This window comes from Salmo salar, chromosome 15 (assembly GCF_965601325.2).
Source record: "Salmo salar chromosome 15, fSalSal1, whole genome shotgun sequence".
NCBI lineage: Eukaryota > Metazoa > Chordata > Actinopteri > Salmoniformes > Salmonidae > Salmo > Salmo salar.
Window position 1 is genome coordinate 46,797,501 of NC_138305.1, and position 27,463 is coordinate 46,824,963.

A 27,463-nucleotide genomic window follows, 5' to 3' on the forward strand; every position below is an offset into this window, starting at 1 on the left:
CCTACTGGATTGATGCAAATAATCATATCATTCTGCCAGGTATGAATAGGCTACTTTGTAGTTAATTGAGAATGTTACCAGGAGATTTTTCATAAGCATCAACGCTAACGGCTACACAAAGTGGTAGCGCGCACCACAAAATACCGACACAGACGGGGGAATTCTCATTGCCTCTTCAGAAAGTTGCAGGAAACACGAATCACTGATGCATTCTGTTCATGTCTTATGATAAACTTGGGCAAATTAAAACATGTTCAATACATTTAGTTGATTCCCTACTGAGTGCGATACATTTTTTAAATAATTGTTGAATTCCGTTTTAATGTCTGGACTCTGATTTCATTCACGTTCTCCGCATTGCAGATTTGACAGGAAGGGCCCTACAAAGTCTATCCATATCAAGAGTTTAACTGTGTGTCTAGAGGGGGAAGCAGCCAACGTCAGCAAAGTCCCACTCACATATGATTGGGGTATGTGAAGTATTACAGGGCTAGGCCGTTGGCTCTGTCCACTCCTCACACTCCCTGGCTCTGCCCATGTCCTGCCAGTGAAGGGATAAACCAGTATGGGTGAGAGGGCTAGCCTGAGACTGACCCCACTCCATCCGCTTCCTGATTTACACATGCTGACTGGGCATTTCCACAGCAGAGGAGACAGACAGCAACGCTGTGTGTGTTTGTGTGTTGCTTCTCTCACTCAGGTCAGCGAGTCTATATTCCTGTGCCAACTGGAGACCAGCTTCCCGACTCAACCAGTGTCCTGACTCAAGCAACTCCTGAATTATAAATTATAAAACTATTTCAATGCATTCATTCAATCCATTTAAAAAAATTAAAAGGAAAGCAAGCCAAGAGAGACGGCCGGGGGCAAGGAGTTGAGAGACCTTGGGAGGAGCCAGACTGCTGAAAGAGGAGAGAGAAAGAGAGACATCCTCCTATGGCCGACTCGAAGCACTGTCCCAAGAGAAACTGACGGCCATTCTTAGAACAATAACACCTTATAGAGTTTACTGCTGACTTGTATAACAATGTGTTGAAGCTGAACAAACAGCAAATGTAGCAGATACAGAAAATACCTAACTTTTATTGCATAATTGGCCACTATTTCCAACAAACTGAGAACAATCACATATTGAGGAAAGGAGTTCCATCCCTTTTCTCCTTGGAGGGCCAAACAAACTCCTTAGTGAACTATCCATCTCACTACTCTGGATTACAGTCAGGAGGGAGGGAAGAGGGTCGAGCAGCCGCTCTCTGTGACTTCATCACAAAACTTTAATAGAAATGATTAAAACATTTTTTTTTTTAAACATAAAAGATGTACAATGTATTCCCAGAGGATCGCACAGAGCACATACGTAGTCATTTACACTCGTACCCGTGTATGGGTTGAAAATAGCAGATTAAGGCACTGATAAATGCCCAAATTGGAACACAGTGGCTGTACAGTAACATGCTATAAATGACATCAGAGCTCTGGGTCTGCGGTTCACAGCGCTGTATGGGTTTTGACTGACAGCCGTTCTGAACTTGAGCACCGCGTGCAACAAGAAGTTGCCCCCAGCCCTCACAGTAATTGGGCAATTTTTGCAAATGTTTTGTTGTCTGAGTGAGAGAAATGCTGAAAATTAAGAGGACTCAATCTATTTTGAAAGATGAGGCACTGAGAATTATAATAAATACTGCTTTGATGTCATACAAGCAAGCCAAAACACCAAATGTGCACTTCAAATTTCCATATCATGAAACTCATGCCGTACCCTTATCCTACTTCTCCTCTGTTCCTCTGGTGATGTGGAGGTTAATCCAGGTCCTGCAGTGCCTAGCTCCACTCTCACTCCCCAGGTGCTCTCATTTGTTGACTTCTGTAACCGTAAAAGCCTTGGTTTCATGCATGTTAACATTAGAAGCCTACTCCCTAAGTTTGTTTTACTCACTGCTTTAGCACACTCTGCCAATCCGGATGGCTTAGCCGTGTCTGAATCCTGGCTTAGGAAAACCACCAAAAACCCTGAAATCTCCATCGCTAACTATAACACATTTCCGCCAAGATAGAACTGCCAAAGGGGGCGGCGTTGCAATCTAATGCAAAGATAGCCTGCAGAGTTCTGTATTACTATTCAAGTCTGTAACCAAACAATTCGAGCTTCTACTTCAAAAAATGCACCTTTCCAGAAACAAGTCTCTCACCGTTGCCGCTTGCTATAGACCTCCCTCTGCCCCCAGCTGTGCCCTCGATACCATATGTGAATTGATTGCCCCCCATCTATCTCCTGAGCTCGTGCTACTAGGTGACCTAAACTGGGACATACTTAACACCCCGGCCATCCTACAATCTAAGCTTGATGCCCTCAATCTCACACAAATTATCAATGAACCTACCAGGTACAACCCCAAATCCATAAACACGGGCACCCTCATAGATGTCATCCTAACTAACTCGCCCTCCAAATACACCTCTGCTGTTTTCAAACAAGATCTCAGTGATCACTGCGTCATTGCCTGCATCAGTAATGGGTCTGCGACCAAACGACCACCCCTAATCACTGTCAAACGCTCCCTAAAACACTTCTGCGAGCAGGCCTTTCTAATCGACCGGCCGGGGTATCCTGGACTGACATTGACCTCATCCCGTCAGTAGATGATGCCTGGCTACTCTTTAAAAGTGCCTCCCTCACCATCTTAAATAAGCATGCCCCACTCAAAAAATGTAGAACTAGGAATAGATATAGTCCTTGGTTCACTCCAGACCTGTCTGCCCTTGACCAGCACAAAAACATCCTGTGGCGTTCTGCATTAGCATCGAATAGCCCCCGTGATATGCAACTTTTCAGGGAAGTTAGGAACAACTATACACAGGCAGTTAGAGAAGCTAAGGCTAGCTTTTTCAAACAGCATCCTGTAGTACTAACTCAAAAAAGTTCTGGGACACTGTAAAGTCTTTGGAGAATAAGAGCACCTCCTCCCAGCTGCCCACTGCTCTGAGGCTAGGAAACGCTTACCACCGATAAATCCACTATAATTGAGAATTTCAATAAGCATTTCTCCATGGCTGGCCATGCTTTCCACCTGGCTACCCCTACCCCGGTCAACTGCCCGGCACCCTCCACAGCAACCCGCCAAAGCCCCCACCATTTCTCCTTCACCCAAATCCAGATAGCTGATGTTCTGAAAGAGCTGCAAAATCTGGACCCATACAAATCAGCCGGGCTAGACAATCTGGACCCTCTCTTTCTAAAATTTTCTGCCTAAATTGTTGCAACCCCTATTACTAGCCTGTTCAACCTCTCTTTCGTATCGTCTGAGATTCCCAAAGATTGGAAAGCTGCCGCGGTCATCCCCCTCTTCAAAGGGGGCGACACTCTAGACCCAAACTGCTACAGACCTATATCTATCCTACCCTGTCTTTCTAAGGTCTTCAAAAGCCAAGTTAACAAACAGATTACCGACCATTTCGAATCCCACCGTACCTTCTCTGCTATGCAATCTGGTTTCAGAGCTGGTCATGGGTGCACCTCAGCCACGCTCAAGGTCCTAAACGACATCATAACCGCCATCGATAAGAGACATTACTGTGCAGCCGTATTCATCGACCTGGCAAAGGCTTTTGACTCTGTCAATAACCACATTCTTAGTGGCAGACTCAAAAGCCTTGGTTTCTCAAATGATTGTCTCGCCTGGTTTACCAACTACTTCTCTGAGAGTTCAGTGTGTCAAATCGGAGGGCGTGTTGTCCGGACCTCTGGCAGTCTATGGGTGTGCCACAGGGTTCAATTCTCGGGCCGACTCTCTTCTCTGTATACATCAATGATGTTGCTCTTGCTGCTGGTGATTCTCTGATCCACCTCTACACAGACGCCACCATTCTGTATACTTCTGGCCCCTCTTTGGACACTTAACTAACCTCCAAACTAAATGCATGCTATTCAAATCGATCACTGCCCGCACCTGCTCGCCCGTCCAGCATCACTACTCTGGACAGCTCTGACTTAGTATACGTGGACAACTACAAATACCTAGGTGTCTGGTTAGACTGTAAACTCTCCTTACAGACTCACATTAAGCATCTCCAATCCAAAATTAAATCTAGAATCAGCGTTCTATATTGCAACAAAGCATCCTTCACTCATGCTGCCAAACATACCCTCGTAAAACTGACCAGCCTACCGATCCTCGGCGTTTGGTGATGTCATCTATAAAATAGCCTCCAACACTCTACTCAACAAACTGGATGCAGTCTATCACAGTGCCATCCGTTTTGTCACCAAAGCCCCATACACTACCCACCATTGCGACCTGTACACTCTCGTTGGTTGGCCCTCGCTTCATACTCGTCGCCAAACCCACTGGCTACAGGTTATCTACAAGTCTCTGCTAAAGGTAAAGGTGAAGCCCCGCCTTATCTCAGCTCACTGGTCACCATAGCAGCACCCACTCGTAGCACGCGCTTCAGCAGGCATATCTCAAAAAAGCCAATTCCTCCTTTGGTCATCCATCTTCCAGTTCTCTGCTGCCAATGACTGGAACGAACTGCAAAAATCTCTGAAGCTGGAGACTCATATCTCCCTCACTTGCTTTAAGCACCAGCTGTCAGAGCAGCTCACAGATCACTGTACCTGTACATAGCCCATCTATCTACCTACCTCATCCCCATACTGAATTTATTTATTTATCTTGCTCCTTTGCACCCCAGTATCTCTACTTGCACATTCATCTTCTGCACATCTACCATTCCCATGTTTAATTGTTATATTGTAATTACTTCGCCACCATGACCTATTTACTGCCTTAACTTACCTCATTTAGACTCATTGTATATAGACTTTTTGTTTTCTTTTGTTCTACTGTATTATTGAGTGTATGTTTTGTTTATTCCATGTGTAACTCTGTGTTGTTGTATGTGTCGAATTGCTATGCTTTATCTTGGCCAGGTCGCAGTTGCAAATGAGAACTTGTTCTCAACTAGCCTAACTGGTTAAATAACAATAAAATAAAATTATACAGTGTCAATGTTTATAATCACTATGTTTGATGTACAGTTACAAGATGACATGGTGTCATTTCAGACCATGGGTTGTTCTGAACAGAATGAGCCTGTATATCACAGACCTGAATGCACTCATGACTCCTTTCTACATGCACCAAAATGATTATCTGTTTCCCTGAATTGCATTGTTAAAGCCTAACACTGTAATATTGTATTTTATAACTTAGCTAGTCATGTTGGCAATAGAGCAGGCTTTCAAATGATGCCCACCTGACCCATACAGCGTTTGACAAAATTGAAATTTTTGGGATTGTGTAAACGGTAATTGTGTGATGGCGGGATGCTGGGTTGTGTTCCAAACAAAACAAGTGTGCTTGCTCGAATTCCTCAACGGCACAGCTAGGAGCAAAAAATACATGTAAAAAAGCACCTTTTGGTTGAAGACTCTTCTTTCAGTCATAAAAGTGCATTGAAATGACTTAGGAACTGTGCACACTTTGGAGAGGTGTGTGGCCACTTGGAGAGAACAGTTAGTCCTCTCACTCAACCCCTTGTCATTTTTTTGTCTTATGTTGCACCTACCCCACCTTTTTCAGGAATACTCTCATCATGGTACTGAATGTATTCAGATTATTTTCAGATTTCGTTATCAACAAATGCGGCAAAAATGTACAGTAAATGTAAAATGTACATAAAATCAACAGTAACGTTTGGATTCAGTGTTGTGTCAAGTGAACTGTTGTGTCCTCACCTTTGGTCTAATAATGTTTCCATAATCGCCTAACTGTTCCCTTTTCAATTGCTACCATGGTTATGCATAGGCTATACATATTTATTCTGTAAGAAACATTTCAATTTAGCCCTATCCATATCGGCCAAATCCCACGAGAGCAAAGGGTTAAAGGTATTAATTAAAACACTTGAGTGGTCCTCGATGGTAAAAACTAGCTTAATGTAAAAGTTGCAATGAGTACCATGACAACTCCATTTCATGGTACATTAGAAAGAGAATTGTGTACATGTCTTCAACTGAAATGCGAGATTTCCTGGTGCACCAGGGTTTACGAGTCCCAAGTCTGCAACCAGCAGTCATGATTGTTTGTTAAAACCGGGAACATGGTTCATGTTGCAACACCAGAGTTGTCAGCTTGAATCCTATATGGGCCTTTTCGTTACTGTACCTGTCAACCGGAATTCTCATAATATTGTCTAAACAGGGGGAGGCTCTGCTCACCTTGACAAAGTTGTCAGGGAAGAGTCCTCTCTTCCCGTTGAGGTCTCCCTCCATCCATCCCTCTTCCTCGATCCTGCGTACGTTCCTGATCACTTCTCCCAGCCTCAGGGTCAGCTCATCTTCATGGAGGGCTTCGTACTCATACTCCACCACAACCTCTACTGGAGAGATGGAGGGAGGGGGAGAGAGAGCGATGGAAAGACTTACCATTAGAACAATAGAGATTGCAAGACACATTGTATTGACATGTAGAGGCCAGACAGTCCTGATGCCGTTCTTAACTTCTCTAGGCTTGGGGGCAGTATTTTGACGTCTGGATGAAAGGCGTGCCCATAGTAAACTGCCTGCTACTCAGGCTCAGAAGGTAGGATATGCATATTATTAGTAGATTTGGATAGAAAACACTGAAGTTTCTAAAACTGTTTGAATGATGTCTGTGAGTATAACAGAACTCATATGGCAGGCAAAAACCTGAGAAAAATCCAACCAGGAAGTGTGGAAATCTGTGGTTTTTCAAGTGATTGCCTATACAGCAACTTAGGGTTAATTTTGCACTTCCGAAGGCTTCCACTAGATGTCAACAGTCTTTAGAACGTTGTTTCATGCTTCTACTGTGAATAGGGGAGAGAATAAGAGCTCCTGGAAGTAGATGAGAAAATGACATGAGCCCAGTGTCACGCTCACATGAGAGTTAGCTGTGTTCCTTTTCTTTTTTGAAGACAAAGGTCTTGTCCGGTTGGAATATTATGGAAGATTTGTGATAAAAAAACATCCTAAAGATTGATTCTATACATTGTTTGACATGCTTCTACGAACTGTAATAACTTTTTTGACTTTGTCTGAACTTAATGCGTGAGCACAGTGCATTTGGAGTACTCGACCGAACAAAAAGGAGGTATTTGGACATGTATATGGACTTTATCGAAACAAATGTACATTTATTGGGGAACTGGGATTCCTGGGAGTGCATTCCGACGAAGATCAAAGGTAAGTGAATATTTATAATATTATTTCTGAGTTTTGTTGACTCCACAAAATGACGGGTTTGGTTTCGCGTCGAACGCTGTACTCAAATTGCAAAGTGTGCTTTTGCTGTAAAGTTTTTGATATCTGACACAGCGGTTGCATTAAGAAGAAGTCTATCTATAATTCTTTGAATAACAGTTTAATATTTTATCAACGTTTATGATGAGTATTTCTGTAAATTGATGTGCTCATTCATCGGAAGTTTTGGAGACAAAACATTTCTGAACATTACACGCCAATGTAAAATGGGGTTTTTGTATATAAATATGAACTTTATCGAGCAAAACATACATGTATTATGTAACATGAAGTCCTATGAGTGCCATCTGATGAAGATCAAAGGTTAGTGATTAATTTTAGCTGTATTTCTGGTTTTTGTGACGCCTCTCCTTGCTTGGAAAAATAGCTGTGTGGTTTTTCTTGTCTAGGTGCTGTCCTAACATAATCTAATGCTATGCTTTCTCCATAAAGCCTTTTTGAAATCGGACAATGTGGTTGGATTAACAAGAAGTTCATCTTTAAAATGGTGTAAAATAGTTGTATGTTTGAGAAATTTGAATTATGAGATTAATGTTGTTTTAAATTTGGCGCCCTGCTATTTCACTGGCTGTTGGCAGTGTGTCCCGCCGGAGGTTAAGATTTAAGCCTTGCAACAGCTAGCCTATATGGGGGCATCACTGCACGCAACTCATGATTGCAATTGATCATCCTAGCTCTTCACTCAATATTGACGCCGATCATCCCTGCATGCTTGAACATGTTGCGGATGAAGAATGTTTTTGCATTTAGGAGGGTCAACAAAGAAAAGCACATTTTTGGGAAAACAGGGATGTATCAAACCACATAGCCTACTATGATATGAACTCTTTAGGCATCTGCTACTTTCTGCTAAACCAATCCAGTCTAGACAAGAACACCATGTGACTCAGTGAAGCTCAGTCAATACATTGACCACGCTCTCAAAATGAGTAACCGGCCTTTAGACTGTCTGCCACTTTTCCATCCAGTAATCATCGTTAGCCGACCACAGCACACCAAAACAAGCCTTGGGAAAGAGAAGACAGTCATCTGCTAGATGACAGACTTGTAGATCCTTGCCATGTCATTTTGTCTACAGTGCCCTGGGAATAGGCTATATCTAGCGACTCAGTCATTCACACGCCTGAAACCAATCTGATTGGTTGTTCGCTCACACACAGACGCAATCTCTGTTGACCACGGTTATTTACATAGCGATGTGGGAGATAAGCAAGCTACAGCGATAAAGTGCAGTACAGTGTACTAGCCAGTCTCCTTGTGGAAACAAAGGAAATAAGGTTACAGTCAGAGAGATTGTTAGACTTAGTCTTAAACTATCGGAGAAAAGAGCCAATTGAAAGATGTGTTTAAACTCTGACTAAAATCCTACAATAAACAGAGGTGAAATCCTATAAATGGAAGTTGAGAAAATATAAAGTAGTAGTGCTACAGATGAAAATCTTACAAATGATTTGTATAAGAGACCGATGAGAATCTCATAACAGCCTACTATTGCTTCCTCTCAGAGGACAACGTCTGGATCAATGGGACCAAACTATCTGTTCTCCATCATAAACAAGAGCTGTTAACTCAGAGTGAAATCCTCTCCTGTGACCCTATTCTGTCATCTGGCCCACTACTGTTAGCATTAGAATGATAGCTAGTGTGTTAGCCCAGTCAGCCACTGCTGTGCTGTCTGATGTGTCCTGCCCTCTCAGTGTCGGAGGCCATGATGATGTGGAGGAGGAGGAACAGCTGGCTAGTCAGGGCAGGCCGCTTCTATAAATATAGGACTACGCAACAGTTTGTAGCCCAATGAGCATCCAGCGTGCCATGTTAGTCAGTCAGGAGGAGCGGTGTTGTGCTAACCTAGCCAACACACATGGGACCATTAGACAACACAGACAAGCAGAACCAGAAGAACAAAGAAACACCATTCCAGCACACACGCACATCAATGAGTCAATGGTGCACACAGTCGCGAAAGGCTGTGCGAATATGCACGCGCACACACAGCAGTGTAGCTGGCAACGTCTTTGCTGAGCCTTGGTGCCAGCTGAGGCGTAGTTTAGCACTAAACCACACACACTGGGCAGCAGCACACACACACCAACCAAGCTTACTGCTGCAGAGGCTTGCTCTGTGGCTCTGCTCCTCTTTCCTCCTCAGTGTTGGCCCAGCTGTCTGGGCCTGCGCCAGGGAGAAATGAACCCTAATCGCAGATCCAAGATTTCCCTACCCGGATCCAAACCCTCAACAATTATGACTTGAAAAACGCCAGGCTGGACTGGGACCAGTCTGTGGGAACGACTGCCAGAAAGATCCCTCAGCCTCTTTTGCCTGACCACTCAAACTGAATTCTTCCGTTGCTCTGTTTGCTACATAGTTCAGTCTGAGACTGCCATTGTTGAAGTAGTTTGTGGTGACGTCAAAATGGAAGGGTGTTACTCAGCGAATGGATCATCTCTAACCAATCCATTCTAGAAATCGTAGGGGTGGTACTCAGATCCAGACTCCTTGCGGAGAAGAAACTAACGTCTGTGGGCTAGAGGTCGACCGATTATGATTTTTCAACGCCCATACCGATTATTGGAGGACCAAAAAAAAGCAGATACCAATTAAAATCGGCCGATTTTTTTGGGGTCATTTATTTGTAATAATGACAATTACAACAATACTGAATGAACACTTATTTTAACTTAATATAATACATAAATACTATCAATTTAGCCTCAAAAAAATAATGAAACATGTTCAATTTGGTTTAAATAATGCAAAAACAAAGTATTGGAGAAGAAAGTAAAAGTGCAATATGTGCCATGTAAAAAAGCTAACGTTTAAGTTCCTTGCTCAGAACATATGAAAGCTGGTGGTTCCTTTTAACATGAGTCTTCAATATTCTCAGGTAAGAAGTTTTAGGTTATAGTTATTATAGGAATATTTCTCTCTATACGATTTGTATTTCATATACCTTTGACTATTGGATGTTCTTACAGGCACTTTAGTATTGCCAGTGTAACAGTATAGCTTCCGTCCCTCTCCTCGCTCCTACCTGGGCTCGAACCAGGAACACGTCGACAACAGCCACCCTCGAAGCAGCGTTACCCATGTAGAGCAAGGGGAACAACCACTCCCAAGTCTCAGCGCGAGTGACGTTTGAAACGCTATTAGCGCGCACCCCGCTAACTAGCTAGCCATTTCACATTGGTTACACCAGCCTAATCTCGGGGGTTGAAGTCATAAACAGCGCAATGCTTGAAGAATTGCGAAGAGCTGCTGGCAAACGCACAAAGGTGCTGTTTGAATGAATGCTTACGAGCCTGCTGCTGCCTACCATCGCTAAGTTAGACTGCTCTATCAAATCATAGACTTAATTATAACATAATAACACAGAAATACGAGCCTTAGGTCATTAATATGGTCGAATCCGGAAACGATCATTTCGAAAACGAAACGTTTATTATTTCAGTGAAATAAGGAACCGTTCCGTATTTTATCCAACGGGTGGCATCCCTTAAGTCTAAATATTCCTGTTACATTGCACAACCTTCAATGTTATGTCATAATTATGTACAATTCTGGCAAATTAACTACGGCCTTTGTTAGGAATAAATGGACTTCACACAGTTCGCAATGAGCCAGGCGGCCCAAACTGCTGTATATACCCTGACTGCTTGCACGGAACGCAAGAGAAGTGACACAACGTCACTTCCCTAGTTATAAGAAATTCATGTTAGCAGGCAATATTAACTAAATATGCAGGTTTAAAAATATATACTTGTGTATTGATTTTAAAGAAAGGCATTGATGTTTATGGTTAGGTACATTGGTGCAACGACAGTGCTTTTTTCGCAAATGCGCTTGTTAAATCATCACCCGTTTGTCGAAGTAGGCTGTGATTTGATGAGAAATTAACAGGCACCGCATCGATTATATGCAACGCAGGACACGCTAGATATCTACACATGGTTGATGATGTTACTAGTTTAACTAGTGATTATGTTAAGATTGATCGATTGATTATGTTAAGATTGATTTTTTAAAAGATAAGTTTAATGCTAGCTAGCAACTTACCTTGGCTTCTTGCTGCCCTCGCGTAACAGGTAGTCAGCCTGCCACGCAGGCTCCTCGTGGAGTGCAATGTAAGGCAGGTGGTTAGAGCGTTGGACTAGTAACCAGAAGGTTGCAAAAACAAATCCCTGAGGTGACAAGGTAAAAATCTGTTGTTCTGCCCCTGAACAAGGCAGTTAACCCCCGTTCCTAGGCCGTCATTGAAAATAAGAATGTGTTTTTAATCTGACTTGCCTAGTTAAATAAAGGTGTATATTTAAAAATGATAATACATTTTTTTTTTTATGAATAAAAATTCGGCAAATCGGTGTCCAAAAATACCCATTACCGATTGTTATAAAAACCTGAAATCGGCCCTAATTAAATCGGCCATTCCGATTAATTGGTCGACCTCTACTGTGGGCGTGGCGTAGCGTTTGGCTGGAGCAAGGAGTTTGGGTAGCCAGGCAACAGCCTCTTTTCCTTAGGCTGCCACCAGACACTCAGATCCTCATCCTCACTCAGGCCTGGCAAGGACACTCTGCTACTTCACTGACAGAGAGAGAGCCCTCACTCCTTAAATGATCCATGCCACGGGCGAGCAGCCATCAATTCCCCCAGCGTCCATCATTTGCCCAGGCACGACAGATAAGGCTATTTACTTCTCCTTACGCTAATCTCTGTAAGCACTGCGCTTCACCACAACACAACACATTTATGGAGGCCCCCCTAATTTCTGTCCATATAACAACAGGATGAGATACCGTCTGACTGTGGCCAGTGGTAAACAATGCCCTGCAGACAGACTGCTGGTCTGGACCCAGCTTCATGGCCTGCTGAGCCTTCTCAATGTAGGCTACACCACTGCTGATATAGATAAGTGGTGGGTAATGGTGGGTAGATGGGAGATCCACCGAATGGGGACACAAGCTGCTTTCATACCACCGTGTTTTGCCTCCAAGTGTCCTTCACCAAAGGCGTCCTCATTGACCTATAAAAGGGTCTAGGCTAAATCTCTGTTTTGTCTTAGATCGTCCTGGGTTGACTCTTGTTCTTTTTCTACCAGAGTAATGAGACAAAGAAAGCCCTCTTGGTTTTTCCTCGGGATGAAATCCCTTCTTAAACACATCACAGCACATTGGTTGTTGTAACAACAGCTAGGCCATCTATTCCAGTACAGTAGGTTGGGGGCTTTCTGAATACTCCATTCAGGTGCCATGTTGACCAGTGGGTGAAGCTTCCTTCCAGTTCTCTTTTATGAGATTTGAAGTAGAGGTTGACCGATTATGATTTTTCAACGCCAATACCGATTATTGGAGGACCAAAAAAGCCGCTGCCGATTAATCAGTCGATTTATTAATATTTATTTATAATAATGACAATTACAACAATACTGAATGAACACTTATTTTAACTTAATATAATACAAAAATAAAATCAATTTAGCCTCAAATAAATAATGAAACATGCTCAATTTGGTTTAAATAATGCAAAACAAAGTGTTGGAGAAGAAAGTAAAAGTGCAATGTGTGCTATGTAAGAAAGCTAACGTTTAAGTGCCTTGCTCAGAACATGGGAACATATGAATGCTGGTGGTTCCTTTTAACATGAGTCTTCAATATTCCCAGGTAAGATGTTTTAGGTTGTAGTTATTATAGGAATTATAGGACTATTTCTCTCTATACGATTTGTATTTCATATACCTTTGACTATTGGATGTTCTTATAAGCACTTTAGTATTGCCAGTGTAACAGTATAGCTTCCGTCCCTCTCCTCGCGCCTACCTGGGCTCAAACCAGGAACACATCGACAATAGCCACCCTCGAAGCAGTGTTACCCATGCAGAGCAAGGGGAACAACCACTCCAAGTCTCAGAGCGAGTGACATTTGAAACGCTATTAGCGCGCACCCTGCTAACTAGCCAGCCATTTCACATCGGTTACACCAGCCTAATCTTGGGAGTTGATAGGCTTGAAGGGGTGGGTATAATTTGTGGAATGTTCCAACAGGAATCTGTTCCAAAAAACGTAAAGTAAAAGGTTGCCAACCAACAACGCATACAACGTAGCAACGCATACAAACCTAGCTAACTAGCTGCCGAATAGGCATCAACTCACCACGTAGCTTATTCTTAATGTTTGTCCATAGACATTTTTCGGAATAAATGTGATGAGTGAAAAACGCAATGAAATAGACCACTCCCTACCCGGTATCTTATTCTGCCGCTATACAACTTTGTATGCATTGTTTTTTGGCAACCTTGTTATTTACAAAGTTTTTGGAATAGATTCCTGTTATAACGTTCCACAAATTATATTAAATTATAGTTGATAGGCTTGAAGTCATAAACAGCGCAATGCTTGAAGCACAGCGAAGAGCTGCTGGAAAAACACACGAAAGTACTGTTTGAATAAATGCTTACGAGCCTGCTGGTGCCTACCACCGCTCAGTCAGACTGCTCTATCAAATCATAGACTTAATTATAATATAATAAAACACACAGAAATACGAGCCTTAGGTCATTAATATGGTCGAATCCGGAAACTATCATCTTGTTTTTTCATTCAGTGAAATACGGAACCGTTCCATATTTTATCTAACGGGTGGCATCCCTAAGTCTAAATATGTTTATGGTTAGGTACATTGGTGCAATGACAGTGCTTTTTTCGCAAATGCGCTTGTTAAATCAACACACGTTTGTCGAAGTAGGCTGTGATTCAATGAGAAATTAACAGGCACCGCATCGATTATATGCAACGCAGGACATAATATCATCAACCATGTGTAGTTAACTAGTGATTATGTTAAGATTGATCGTTTTTTTAAAAGATAAGTTTAATGCTAGCTAGCAACTTACCTTGGCTTCTTGCTGCCCTCGCGTAACAGGTAGTCAGCCTGCCACGCAGGCTCCTCGTGGAGTGCAATGTAAGGCAGGTGGTTAGAGCGTTGGACTAGTAACCGGAAGGTTGCAAAAACAAATCCCCGAATCCCCCCTGAACAAGGCAGTTAACCCCAGTTCCTAGGCCATCATTGAAAATAAGAATGTGTTCTTAATCTGACTTGCCTAGTTAAATAAAGGTGTAAAAGAAAAAAAAGAAAAAAATACACATACATACATACATACATATATATATATATATATATATATATATAAATAAATAATTTGGCTAATCGGTGGCCAAAAATACCAATTACCGATTGTTATGAAAACTTGAACTCGGCCCTAATTAAAATCGGCCATTCCGATTAATCGGTCGACCTCTAATTTTGAAGGAGACCTGGGCTGAAAAAACGGGTCCAGGAGCCTAGTCGCTTAGGTCTACTTTAAAAACAATATGGAATATTTCAACCTGCTCAAAACATCTTAGTTGCTGTAGGCCTAGGGCGCAGACAGCACACACACAGCTGGATTTAAAGCATATGCTCACAGTGAGAGAGAGGTCCAGACTAGCTGTGCACTGCGTGCTACCGGAACAAAGTGGGTCCGCTGATTAATGAAATAACACCACTGGCACGTCCAAGACCGGAAGAAACACTGTAGACAAATGCATACAGGGAGAGATCACAACAATCAATACTATGATGCCAAGACACAATAGTAGTGAGAGCAGCCCATGTTGTTGAACAGACAGGATGGGGGGGATTCAGTACAGTAGAGTCCCAATGTAGCCTGAGGCCATGCAACCAATGTCCTGTCGACTACTCCCACTGCTCCAAGCCTGGTTCTACCAAAGTACAAAACCAATGAACCGCCAACAGCCAGGCCAAGTACCAAACCAACCGCAACATTGGAAAGTGATATTTTCACAAACACTCACAAGTCGTGTGAGCATGCCAGCATCCCTCACAGACACACAGGCTACACATGACAACCCTTAGATTCATTTGTGATTCAGATATCCATTCAGTGTTGTGCTATGCTTTCCTGTTGCTGGCCTGTCTGCCTGCCTGTGCATTAAATGGCATAGTATTGAGGATTTAGGTCAGCGGGGCTGCCAGGCTGACAATGCCTTAGTCAGAACACATACAGTACCATGAGGATGGCTATTGGTCCGCGCTCACTGAGGATCAGCAGGGGAAAGGCTTCGACTGACTGTGCTCCAAATTACCAATAGGCTTTTCTGCTGAAGTGGCCATCATTATAGACATAAATTATATTGAGACAAATGGCTGAAAGCATGGCTTTAAATAAATAGTGTTTTGTCAACTGGATGATGAGCTGCCATGATTCAGATGACTGAGGCTGTGGTCACATAGCCTGCCTTGCCTCGCTAACCAACGGTTGTCAACACAAACATGTCTTAAAATGTTCTTTATCCTACAGTGTATGGTACTTGTGTTTTTGATGGAAAGTCAGTCCTGCAGAAGGCTAGTTAAAATGCCTAACGAAGAGGGCCTGACAGACTTAAAGCAGAGAAGGCTTTCATGTTGGGTTGAGTTTATGAGAGACATATCTGCCGCTAGATTACTGTGTCATTAGAACAGGACCATGGCTTCCACTCTCTAATCAGCCTCCTCTAACGCTCAGGGGGAGACAGGCAGGCGACACACACACACACACACACACACACAGGTGGTGGCCTTGTAACAAACTGACCTAAGAGCACACCAGTTGAAAGTGAAGTGATAGCCCTACTTGAAGTGAAAGAGGAACAATCTTGAATACTACTAGCATCATATAGCCTATCTATGGATACAAAGATGACTGAAACGTTTTTTTGATTAAACATTTCAGTTGCTTTCACACACATTTGCACAATAATAAGGCATGCCACGTAAAGCATTGATTTGCTTCAGTTAGGCTGAATGTAGTCTACACCATTTGCAACAACTGGGTGTTGATTCCAAGGGCCCCACTATAAAACCAAAACAACACATTCTGAAAGTCAAGCCTGAAGCATTCTGTTCCATACAAGGTCACCAAATAAACACAGGTTTGTTTCTCTGTAAGTAGAAGGGGGTGGGGGAAAGCCTTAAACTCAGAGAACATTCCAAGACAACTCAACATACAACGCTATTAATAACCCCAAGTAAGTGTACACATTCTTGTGAGTCACCAATATTGGCAAGTATAGGACTAGCTCTAACTAACATAATAGGGAGGGTAGGGCTAGGCTATATGCTAAATGAAGTGGAGACTAGGGGGAGAGACTGGGCTCAGTAACTCACTCAGGCCCTTTGGCAACAGAAACACACTGTGTCACAACAACACTTAGGGGAGAGTCAGCAATAGAGATGATCAAAAGCTTTGGGATTCGTTCCACAGCAGTGTTTCATAAGGGAGGCACTTAGAGATTCTCCCTCTCCCATTGCTCAATATCCTCCAGTTCTCTCTGCTTGTCTGTCTGTGTATGTCTTGGGAACTAGCCTGTGAAAATGTTTAAAAAAAAAGTGCTATTTGAGAAAGGAGATGTTTATCAGACAATGGGGGGAAAAAATATAATCCAAGACAGCCAGCCATGCAGGCTGGGTCATTGGTGGATGCTGTAGGCTAGGCGAATGCCATGACCTGTAATTTCAGAGTCAATTGATTGCTAGTGACAAGAGTTTTTTCCCCCTGGACCAATCCCAATGTTGAGTTGCTGTCCAGTAATACTGATTGAGAAGCTTCTTTTATGATGCGTCTGCCAGTGGCCAACACAGCAGAATGGGGCCCAGTTCATGAAGACTGCGTTTGCTTTCAAGAGAGGGCCGTTTTTGAAATACAAAGACACGCATTACCAAGGGGGCTGAAATCATTGTAATGGAAAAAGTAGGTACAATCAAATACAATTTTAACTGTCACATGCTTCGTATACAACAGGTGTAGACTAACAGTGAAATGCTGGCTTACGGGTCCAATAAAAAATAACATGAAATGAAAGTGACACTGTGAATAACAAAAAAATAAAGAGTAAAAATAACATATATAGGGAGTAGAAAATAAAATAGCTGTATACAGCGCATTCTGATAGTATTTAGACCCCTAGACTTTTCCACATTTTGTTACCTTATGGTCACCGACAGAGCTCCAGAGTTCCTCTGTGGAGATGGGAGAACCTTCCAGAAGGACAACCATCTCTGTAGCGATCCACCAATCAGGTCCTTATGGTAGAGTGACCAGACGGAAGGCACTCAGTAAAAAGGCACATGACAGCCCGCTTGGAGTTTTCCAAAAGGCACCTAAAGGACTCTGACCATGAGAAACAAGATTCTCTGGCCTAATGAAACCAAGCTTGACCTCTGGCCTGAATGCCAAGCGTCACGTCTGGAGGAAACCAGGCACCATTCATCACCTGGCAAATAGCATCCCTATGGTGAAGCATGGTGGTGGCAGCATCTTGCTGTGTGGATGTTTTTCAGCAGCAGGTACTGGAAGACTAGGCAGGATCGAGGGAAAGAATAACAGAGCAAAGTACAGAAAGATCCTTGATGAAAACCTGCTCCAGAGCTCTCAGGACCTCAGACTGGGGGCAAAGGTTCACCTTCCAACAGGACAATGACTCTAAACACACAGCCAAGAGACTGCAGGAGTCTCAATGTCCTTGAGTGGCCCAGCCAGAGCCAGGACTTGAACCCGATCGAACATATCTGGAGACCTGAAATTAGCTGTGCAGTGACGCTCCCCATCCAACCTGACAGAGCTTGAGAGGAAATACAGGTGTGCCAAGCTTGTAGTGTCATACCCAAGAAGACTCGAGGCTGTAATCGCTTTACTCAGTACTTCAACAAAGTACTGAGTGAAAGGTCTAAATGTGGTATTTCACAGTAAAAAAAAAAAGTTTTACATTGGCTAAAATGTCTAAAAACCTTTTTTTGCTTTGTGGTTATGGGATATTATTTCATCCATTTTAGAATAAGGTACCAGAGAGAACTGTCTGTGGCTAAAGTCGGACAATTTTGAGGGCCTTCCTCTTGACATCGCCTGGTATAGAGGTCCTGGATGGCAGGGAGCTCAGCCCCAGTGATGTACTGGGCCGTACGCACTACCCTCTGTAGTGCCTTGTGGTCGGATGACAAGCAGTTGCCATACCAAGTGGTGATGAAGCCAGTCAAGATGCTCTCGATGGTGCAGCTGTGGAACTTTGAGGATCTGAGGGCCCTTGCCAAATCTTTCAGTCTCCAACAGGCATTGTCGTCCCCTCTTGACGACTGTGGTGGTGTGTTTGGACCATGATAGATCCTTAGTGATGGGGACACCATGGAACTTGAAGCTCTCAACGTGCTCTGATTTTATCACCTAATAAAAGAGAAGTGTAGAGATCCAGACAATGATCTAGTCTCATTACTATCTAGCCAATACCTAGGCCTAAACATTGGCACCTTTACCAACTTTAGCCTCATCCAGCCCATTTTGAGTCAGACCATTGTGTTTACACAAATAGGTGCGTGTGCACACATACTTCCACGTCCAGTCAAGCTAGTCTGACACACTGTATCCTTCCTATATATTTTTGTCCTTTAGAGTTTCAATTTAGAATTGACATGCTGCTTGAGACAGAATGTACAACTGCCCCAGGGCCTACCCTGGCCTAGTGTAGAAGTGAAATTACTCAAGGACATTTTCTCAAGGCTGAGCCAGAGACAGCTGGATAGAAAAGACCTCCAGATCCAGATGATTGTTTCCCTCACTACAGTGCTTCCTGGTCGGGCTCTGTTTCAATGTGTGGCTTACGTAACCCAGTGACAGTGTGATGTATTAAATCTGAGAGGGAGAAACAGTCAAGGCCACGAAGGCGACCTGCCTGCCAGCCGCATTCTGAGCAGCTCTACCCAGGCTCCTCTAGAACGTAGTACACGCTCACACAGTATGCACACACACATTGACTGACTAACTGCTATCCACCATATCAGCAGAGAGGAAAACTCATAACTTCATACTTTCCCACTGATCAGAAAAGCTTCTGATGTGTGCATGTGGTAGTTAAATAGTAAAGTTAAAGTGGGAGGCCTGATACTTTGACTTTGCACTAGGTATGAGGTTACCTACACCTAAAGGCTTAAAGGGTAAGAAGCGATGTGTTTTTACTCAAAGTAAAAACACAGTGTGATCAAAGACCTAGTTGTAGTCACGAACTAAAAACATAGTTATATTTTAGTGTTTTTAAATACTTATTAATTGATTTCTGGATATCTTCGGAACTACCTACAATGCCTGTATGGCTCAGTAGGTAGAGTATGGTGCTTGCACCACCAGGGTTGTGGGTTTGATTCTCGGGGGCACCCACACGTACAATGTCGCTATTTCACAACGTCATATGGAGAACCAATGCTACCAAACTATACTGAACAAATATATAAAATGCAACAATTTCAAAGATTGTTGAGTTACAGTTCATAAGGAAATCAATCAATTGAAATTAATTAGGCCCTAATCTATGGATAACACATGACTGGGAAGACATAGGTAGTGTGACAAAACTGCACATTTTAGAGTGGCCTTTTGTTGTCCCTAGCACACGGCACACCTGTGTAATGATCATGCCGCTTAATCAGCTTCTTGATATGCTACACCTGTCAGGTGGATGGATTATCTTAGCAAAGGAGAAATCCTCATTAACAAGGATGTACACAAATTATAGATCAAAAAGATATTTGTGCAAATGGAAAATTTCTGGGATCTTTTATTTCAGTGCATGAAAAATGTGACCAACAGTTTAAATATTGCGTTTATATTTTTGTTCCGTTGAATTCCAACTGACTAAAGTTAGCTACTAGCCAATCTAGCATATAATTACATTCCAAACCAAATGTTGGTGCTACTGAGCTACTATGTACAGTTGGAGTCGGAAGTTTACATACACCGTAGCCAAATACACTTAAACTCAGTTTCTCACAATTCCTGACATGTAATCCTAGTAAAAAATTCCCTGTCTTCGGTCAGTTAGCATCACCACTTTATTTTAAGAATGTGAAATGTCAGAATATTAGCAGAGAGAACGATTTATTTCAGCTTTTAATTTCTTTCATCACATTCCCATGGGGTCAGAAGTTCACATACACTCAATTAGTATTTGGTAGTATTGCCTTTAAATTGTTTAACTTGGGTCAAATGTTTTGGGTAGCCTTCCACAAGCTTCCCACAATAAGTTGGGTGAAATTTGGCCCATTCCTCCTGACAGAGCTGGTGTGACTGAGTCAGGTTTGTAGGCCTCCTTGCTCGCACACGCTTTTTCAGTTCTGCCCACAAATTTTCTATAGGATTGAGGCCTGGGCTTTGTGATGGCCACTCCAGTACTTGACTTTGTTGTCCTTATGCCATTTTGCCACAACTTTGGAAGTATGCTTGGGGTCTTTGTCCATTTGGAAGACCCATTTGCAACCAAGCTTTAACTTCCTGACTGATGTCTTGAGATGTTGCTTCAATATATCCACATAATTTTCCTTCCTCATAATGCCATCTATTTTGTGAAGTGCACCAGTCCCTCCTGCAGCAAAGCACCCCCACAACATGATGCTGCCACCCCCGTGATTCATGGTTGGGATGGTGTTCTTCAGCTTGCAAGCCTCCCCCTTTTTCCTCCAAACATAATGATTGTCATTATGGCCAAACAGTTCTATTTTTGTTTCATCAGGTTTTGGAGCAGTGGCCTCTTCCTTGCTGAGCGACCTTTCAGGTTATGTCGATATAGGACTTGTTTTACTGTGGAAATAAAGACTTTTGTACCTGTTCTTCCAGCATCTTCACAAGGTCCTTTGCTGTTGTTCTGGGATTGATTTGCACCAAAGTACACTAATCTCTAGGAGACAGAACATGTCTCCTTCCTGAGCGGTGTGACAGCTGCGTGGTCCCATGGTGTTTATACTTGCGTACTATTGTTTGTACAGATGAACGTGGTACCTTCAGGCGTTTGGAAATTGCTCCCAAGGATGGACCAGACTTGTGGAGGTCTACAATTTTTCTTCTGATGTCTTGGCTAGTTTCTTTAGATTTTACCATGATGTCAAGCAAAGAGGCACTGAGTTTGAAGGTAGGCCTTGAAATACATCCACAGGTACACCTCCAATTGACTCAAATGATGTTAATTAGCCTATCAGAACCAGAATTTTCCAAGCTGTTTTAAAAGGCACAGTCAACTTAGTGTATGTAAACTTCTGACCCACTGGAATTGTAATACTGTAAATTATAAGTTAAATAATCTGTCTGTAAACAATTGTTGGAAAAATTACTTGTGTCATGCACAAAGTAGGTGTCCTAACCGACTTGCCAAAACTATAGTTTGTTAACAATAAATTTGTGGAGTGGTTGAAAAACCAGTTTTAATGACTCCAACCTAAGCGTATGTGAACTTTCGACTTCAACTATACATCCACAAAGAAGAAACCATATACATTTGAGCAAGAAACTGCAAAAATGTTCCTACGTTTGGTAGTGTTAGTCGAACGAGCGAGTTGTAGTAGTTCTCTGTCATTTGTAGCTAGTGAGGTAATACCCACAAGGACGACTCATTTGTGGCCCAAAAACGATAAGCAAGCTTTGAAATTGGAACGGTTTGTCCAGTTGAAGTGAGCAGATTGGAGTATGGGAACCGTGCGCACGTCTACTGTACAAGGTGCTCATTTCACCCCGGAGGACTCCGATGGCTTAGTATAACCAGTGGAAGGCAGGATTCGGAATGAGACTGACAAACCAGGTGCTGTGCCAAGCGTGAATGTGAACCCTGCAACCTATATTTCCTACCGATCTACCAGTACAACATGAGTGTAAATTCAATGTGGATTTACTTCACTATATTGCTATTGGATTAGCTAGCTGACTCTCCCTCCGAATGCCTCTCTTTGGCTCTTCTTTGACTTTGGTAGCTAAACTCAGCCATCAAAATCGGTAAGTCTCCGCTCTCTCTACTTCATATTAGCTGGATTTTTTTTGTTGTGTTCCGCTTATGTGTCTTTGTAGAGCAAAACTTTTTGTGGAAGGTACTACGCAGCGTACAGACCCCCCTTGTGCACTCAACGTCATCAAGTTATGTCGAGTTTCCTTGTAGGCCTATTTGGCGGGGAAACTGAAGCCAGCTGTATAGCTTATTGGCTGTTTCTGTTTATAAGTCTTTTATTAAAGAATGTGAAACAATGTTGCATCTGTTTGATTCTTTTCATTAAAATAATGCATAGCTGTCCTTTATATGGCCTAAAATAAAATGTGTTCATATGGGCAAAATATTATCTATAGGCTATAGCATAACAAATTTGATCAGTTATAAAAATAGACCATTTCATGCGAGAAAATAAATTCTGGTAAAAGGTCAACATTTGAAAGTTTCAATTAAAAAAATGATCTGTTGTATGACTATAGAAATGGAACCATTGTGATTTTAGAAACAAGGTAACAATAGCCTATGATTAAAGGGTTAGGCTATACTGGGCTCTCACCATCCTTATTATTATTCACATCATTACAATTTAATCAAGTCACAATTATCAGCTTTGGTACTGACATCAGTGAGCAGGCATTCTGAGTGAGGAGAGACATGGGTAGGCCTACTAACAAAAACTATGAAATTAGAGCTACAGAAATCCAATGTTAATATAAAATACCTGCCTTTCCTCCAACATTTTAACAGTCTAATAAGTCCATTTAATATAGGACGACCATGGGCTGACAGGGATCCTATTTGCGGGTCTGAATTTTTTTTAAAGTTTTCTAAAATAATTTCCTGTAATTCTACATAATGTCTTCATTATTGCCTTACCTCTCTTATCCTACCTCATTTGCACATGCTGTATATAGATTTTTCTACTGTATTATTGATTGTATGTTTGTTTATTCCATGTGTAACTCTGTTGTTGTATGTGTCGAATTGCTATGCTTTATCTTGGCCAGGTCGCAGTTGTAAATGAGAACTTGTTCTCAACTAGCCTATCTGGTTAAATAAATGTGAAATAATTATTTCTTTTTTAATGTCAAATTACAATCATATTTTTTAATACCAAAAATGACAAGATAAAACTAAAGACCCATGTCTTAAACACAATCAATATCATAGGCCAATGAGTTTTATCTCCAAGTTATGCTGGATACCCGGTTCTTTCAGCATCCGGAACATCAACTGGAGGAGCACCTAACATACTTTCAGGCAACATGGGTAGGTGAGAAGGTCAGATGCATTGGAAGAAAGCCAATCTTACCAAAAGATGTGTCTTGTTTACCATAACAATGGCTTTATTATTCTTAATGACAGCATGCCCAAGGCCAATAATACAGTTGCTAATTTGCTTCTCTTTTTTATAGTTTCAGAATTATAAAACTGCTACGATGCTGGCTGCAAGACTTGGCAAAGACCAACAACGGAGTGGAGGGCTGACATAACATTTACTTGGCGCTATCCACCCCACCATTTGAAAGTTCATTGAGGCATTGCAACGACAGCATCAGAGGTGAAATGAAAATGGAGCAGCAACTTGCTGACATTCCACCGCAAGCAACAGAAGGATCTGAAGTCACTGGTTCAGAAGTACACCACGACTAAACAGCTGGAGTCTTACCTGAAGAGCGTTGCCTACACTTTCAAGTTGCAGTTGTGAATACTCCAAAATGTATCTGAGAACTTTGCACCAAGCCTACTTGGACACTTCTTCAATTTCAACCCTTTCAATAACTCCAAAATCCTTATAAGACCAGAACATTAAGAACATTCTTGGACGGTTTTTCTGAATTTGTATTTTTTGGTTATTTTAAATAAATGTTTTAGGCATACTTATTTTTCCCCCATAATTTTGGGTATTTTGCTGTTTTTTGTTGATAAAGGTTTTATTGTGAATGGTTGGTGTTAATGGGTGGTGTAAACAAAAAATTGATTCTTTCAAACTAAAACACATTGTAGAAACAAGATATTGGCTGTTTTTAGCCTTCAGCCATATGAACAAATTTATCGGCCACATTATTTGAAAATTTGTTTGATGGCGTTATGCATTTCCAAAATGTCGGTTTACTTTAATGTAGCTGTAAGCTAGGTGTTGATAGCAATTGGTTACTGTAACATTAACAGGATAGTAGGGCTAACTTTAGCAGGCTAGCAACCTTGCAAGCTGATTTGTAAATACAAATTCATAAAGTATTTGCTTGGTAGTTGGCTGAACATTGTATTGAAACCAATAGTTATGAGTACCTACGATTTGGTTTAATTTAAAGTTATACATTTTAAGCTATTTCTGTTGGAGTTTTCATTGTGGGGAATAAATAGGCTGGCTTGCAGGGTCCTCCATATTGCGTCACACCCTGCAAATGTTATTTCAGGCATGACGTCAGCATTCTTTGGTATTCTGATCAGTTTTATGTAATAACTCGAAAAAAGAAATTGAGGTGTAACTTTACATTGTAACTTTACTTTGATACGTATTGTAATGAAAATCCATATGTTATGTTAACTACCCTTAAGACAAACCACACTGCAGATGTGCAAAGTATGAGATAGAAAGATTGAGAGCATGCCACAGAGACAGAATATGAGGAGGGGCTCACAACGGTCTCTGACATGTTTAAACATATCAGCTACTGCAAAGCAAGTTAGTTACTGAACCTCTATAACAATTGACAACCCAGTAATAAACCGAAGACACCATCTTGTCGTGTGAACAGTATGTTTAAAAATAAGTCTAAACCTGAACCAGTTTCACAACATAGCGAAGTGTTGAACAACTTCACTCTGAATGTTACACATCCAACATTACGCGTTCAGCTAACTGACTTCATGAAATGCAGATTCACATTTTCAATGTGTCAAGATCATCCCCTCCATACTTTGGGTGTGGAACTGAGACACGTCGAAAGTCAAGGAAATGTGTCAAACCTATTTGACACAATATTTGCAAGAAAGCTATCCAAGGGCAAACCTAGCTTGGAATGGTGTACAAAAATAACAAGCAGTAGGAGGGAAATGTTACTCCTTAGCTAACGTTACTCAAATCTCAACGCACAACCCTTGTAGCTAAGTAAACAAACAAGTACAAAGGCGAGGGTGGAGATGATGGCATCCCATTTGCTTTTCCACTGGAGCTATTAAAACATTGAAATTATTAGTTGGTGCTAGCTAACTACTGTACATGCATACAGCAGCCATTACTCCTGACGCAAAAACATGGCCATTGAATTGCCTGGTTAGCGCCAGCTATGTAGTTAGATAATTGAGTTAACTTGCTGGCAAGATGCAGCTAATGACAGCATGGAAGCTATGGATCTAGTTAGCTAGCTGACATTATCACGTCTTGATGGTAGCTAACTTATTGTAACTAGCTAGCTAACTTAACGTTTGTGGATTGATCCATCTCACAAGGAGCATAACTTTACTCCAAATCCAGTCACGATTGATGATGTCAATGTATCCCTCGTATTGGTTAAAGGAAGGCAACTTGAAGCGGGGAACATCGGATAAGCATAACGATAAACAAAAAAACCACACAACGAAAACACTCACCCATACTGTCCTTCAATGTGGCCAGGACCGTCTCGATATATGAGATGTTTGGAATCTGCTATCCGGTTGCTTGAGTTATATAGCAGCTTGAATGCTATCTACTATATGTGTATTTAATTCAATACCGATAATCAAGTTTAGCACACCGTTACTTAAGCCATTCGTCTTTGCTTGAATAGCCAACCAAACCTATCTTTGTAGCTAATGATATCAAGATTATTGTACAGGAAGTTATCCCGAAAGTCTCCACCTTTCTTAGACTTGCCTGAAACTACGCCTGCCACACACATACAAAACAGAAGGAAACTCCGCGATATTTAGAAAGGAGAGTCCCGCGAGAGGAAGTTGGGCTGCCATTCGTTCATTAGCCGAGAGCATGAACAGTGGAATGGTTTGGGGATCAAAGAAGTCCATCACTTGAATCAGTGTTGAGTGTCAACGGTGGCCATTAGTTTCCTGGTGAACATTAGTTTCCTGGTGAACATTCGTTTTGACATTTGCATCATCAGACGACAATCGGTCCATGGGGGCGAAATTGGACCATGGAGCCTATCTTGATCATATTGTAGTGAATTCGGGGGTAGCCCTGACCGGACCAGAGTCCAGCGAATATAATGGTCATTCCACGCTTTCATTGTATTAAATAGGTAACTAAGATATTTGATTTTATAATATTTGTTTCTTATAAATAAATATTTGAGCTTGTGAATGGCACTGTGTGATGAACCTACATATCCACGTAGTGTCCCATACCACTTCTTGAGAGAGAGAAAAAGAGAAGAGTGAGAGAGAGGTGTATGTGTGGTGGGGGGTACACACCTTGGTGCTCTGGCATAAAAGCCAATCTGTCCCATTTCATAATTTCCCTGTTTAATTGACCAAATAATGGCATGTGAGGCTTATGCTGAGAGTTATTTTAGTGGCCAATTCGCAGACTGAGATGAGGGATAAAAACAGGGAGAGCTAGACAGTCTCTCTCTGTGTGTGTATGTGCATCCTACATGCCATGAATCATTGTTAGTGTGTGTTTGTTCTATGTCAAACTCAGTAGGGTTCTCCCCAGCTGTTCTGACAAAATTACATTTTCACATTAAATGCACAATATCTTTGCATCGTATACTGTGCAGGGGAGCAGATTTATCAGCCTACTATCAATGTACTGAGACATGCAGAGTTTATGCTTTTCAAACATCTATTTTGTTGATATTATTTGAACTGCTAAAGCTCACAGTTTTCCTATGTAGACTGCATTATGATTAGGGCTTGGGTTTTTTCCTGACCACATTACCTGACGAGGAAAAAGTTGTGGACCTATAGCAAATTGTTAAAATAACTATATTAATTATATACCTCTGCTGATAGGCTATGACTAGGGCCCAAGTTTCTCCTTGTCAGTTCATATGCTAAGGAAAAATTGCTGGTCCTAAATTCCGATGAAGAGTTGGTCCAGTGAGGCCCATTTGTCTCCCCTGTCCTCTCTTAGCAGAGCAATCCATGTTTGGCCTATCTGTACTACATGCAGTGTCACTTTAAAAGGAAGTACAGAGTGCAAATTCGCTTGAGTGGGTCCATTTGAGAAGAGTATCAACATCCTATAGAAAGCAGCGTAAACACAAATTCTATTCAAATGAATCTAACCACAGAAATGATAAACATGGAGGGACACCAGGGCCAGCTCAGACTGGGGAATAGAGATCTAGTTTATCGTAGAGTAGAGAATGAAGATTCAGTACCATCACTTTGATCTCTTATTGGTATG

At 41.9% G+C, this 27,463-nt stretch overlaps 1 protein-coding gene across 3 annotated transcripts in view; it reads right to left on the reverse strand.

Annotated features, from left to right (window-relative positions):
* Positions 1–26,005, reverse strand: part of cd2ap (CD2-associated protein) — a 78,991-nt gene extending 52,986 nt beyond the window's left edge. For 2 of the 3 annotated variants that reach the window (XM_014144592.3, XM_014144589.3), the window contains exons 1-2: positions 25,705–26,005; positions 6,221–6,381 (exon numbers count right to left, since the gene is read on the reverse strand). In XM_014144592.3, the coding sequence (XP_014000067.1) occupies positions 6,221–6,381; positions 25,705–25,708 (165 nt within the window). In that variant the 5' untranslated portion in view covers positions 25,709–26,005. The remainder of the gene's footprint in view (positions 1–6,220; positions 6,382–25,704) is intronic. The other variant, XM_014144591.3, reaches the window with a different exon arrangement.
* Positions 26,006–27,463: the final 1,458 nt, after the last annotated feature.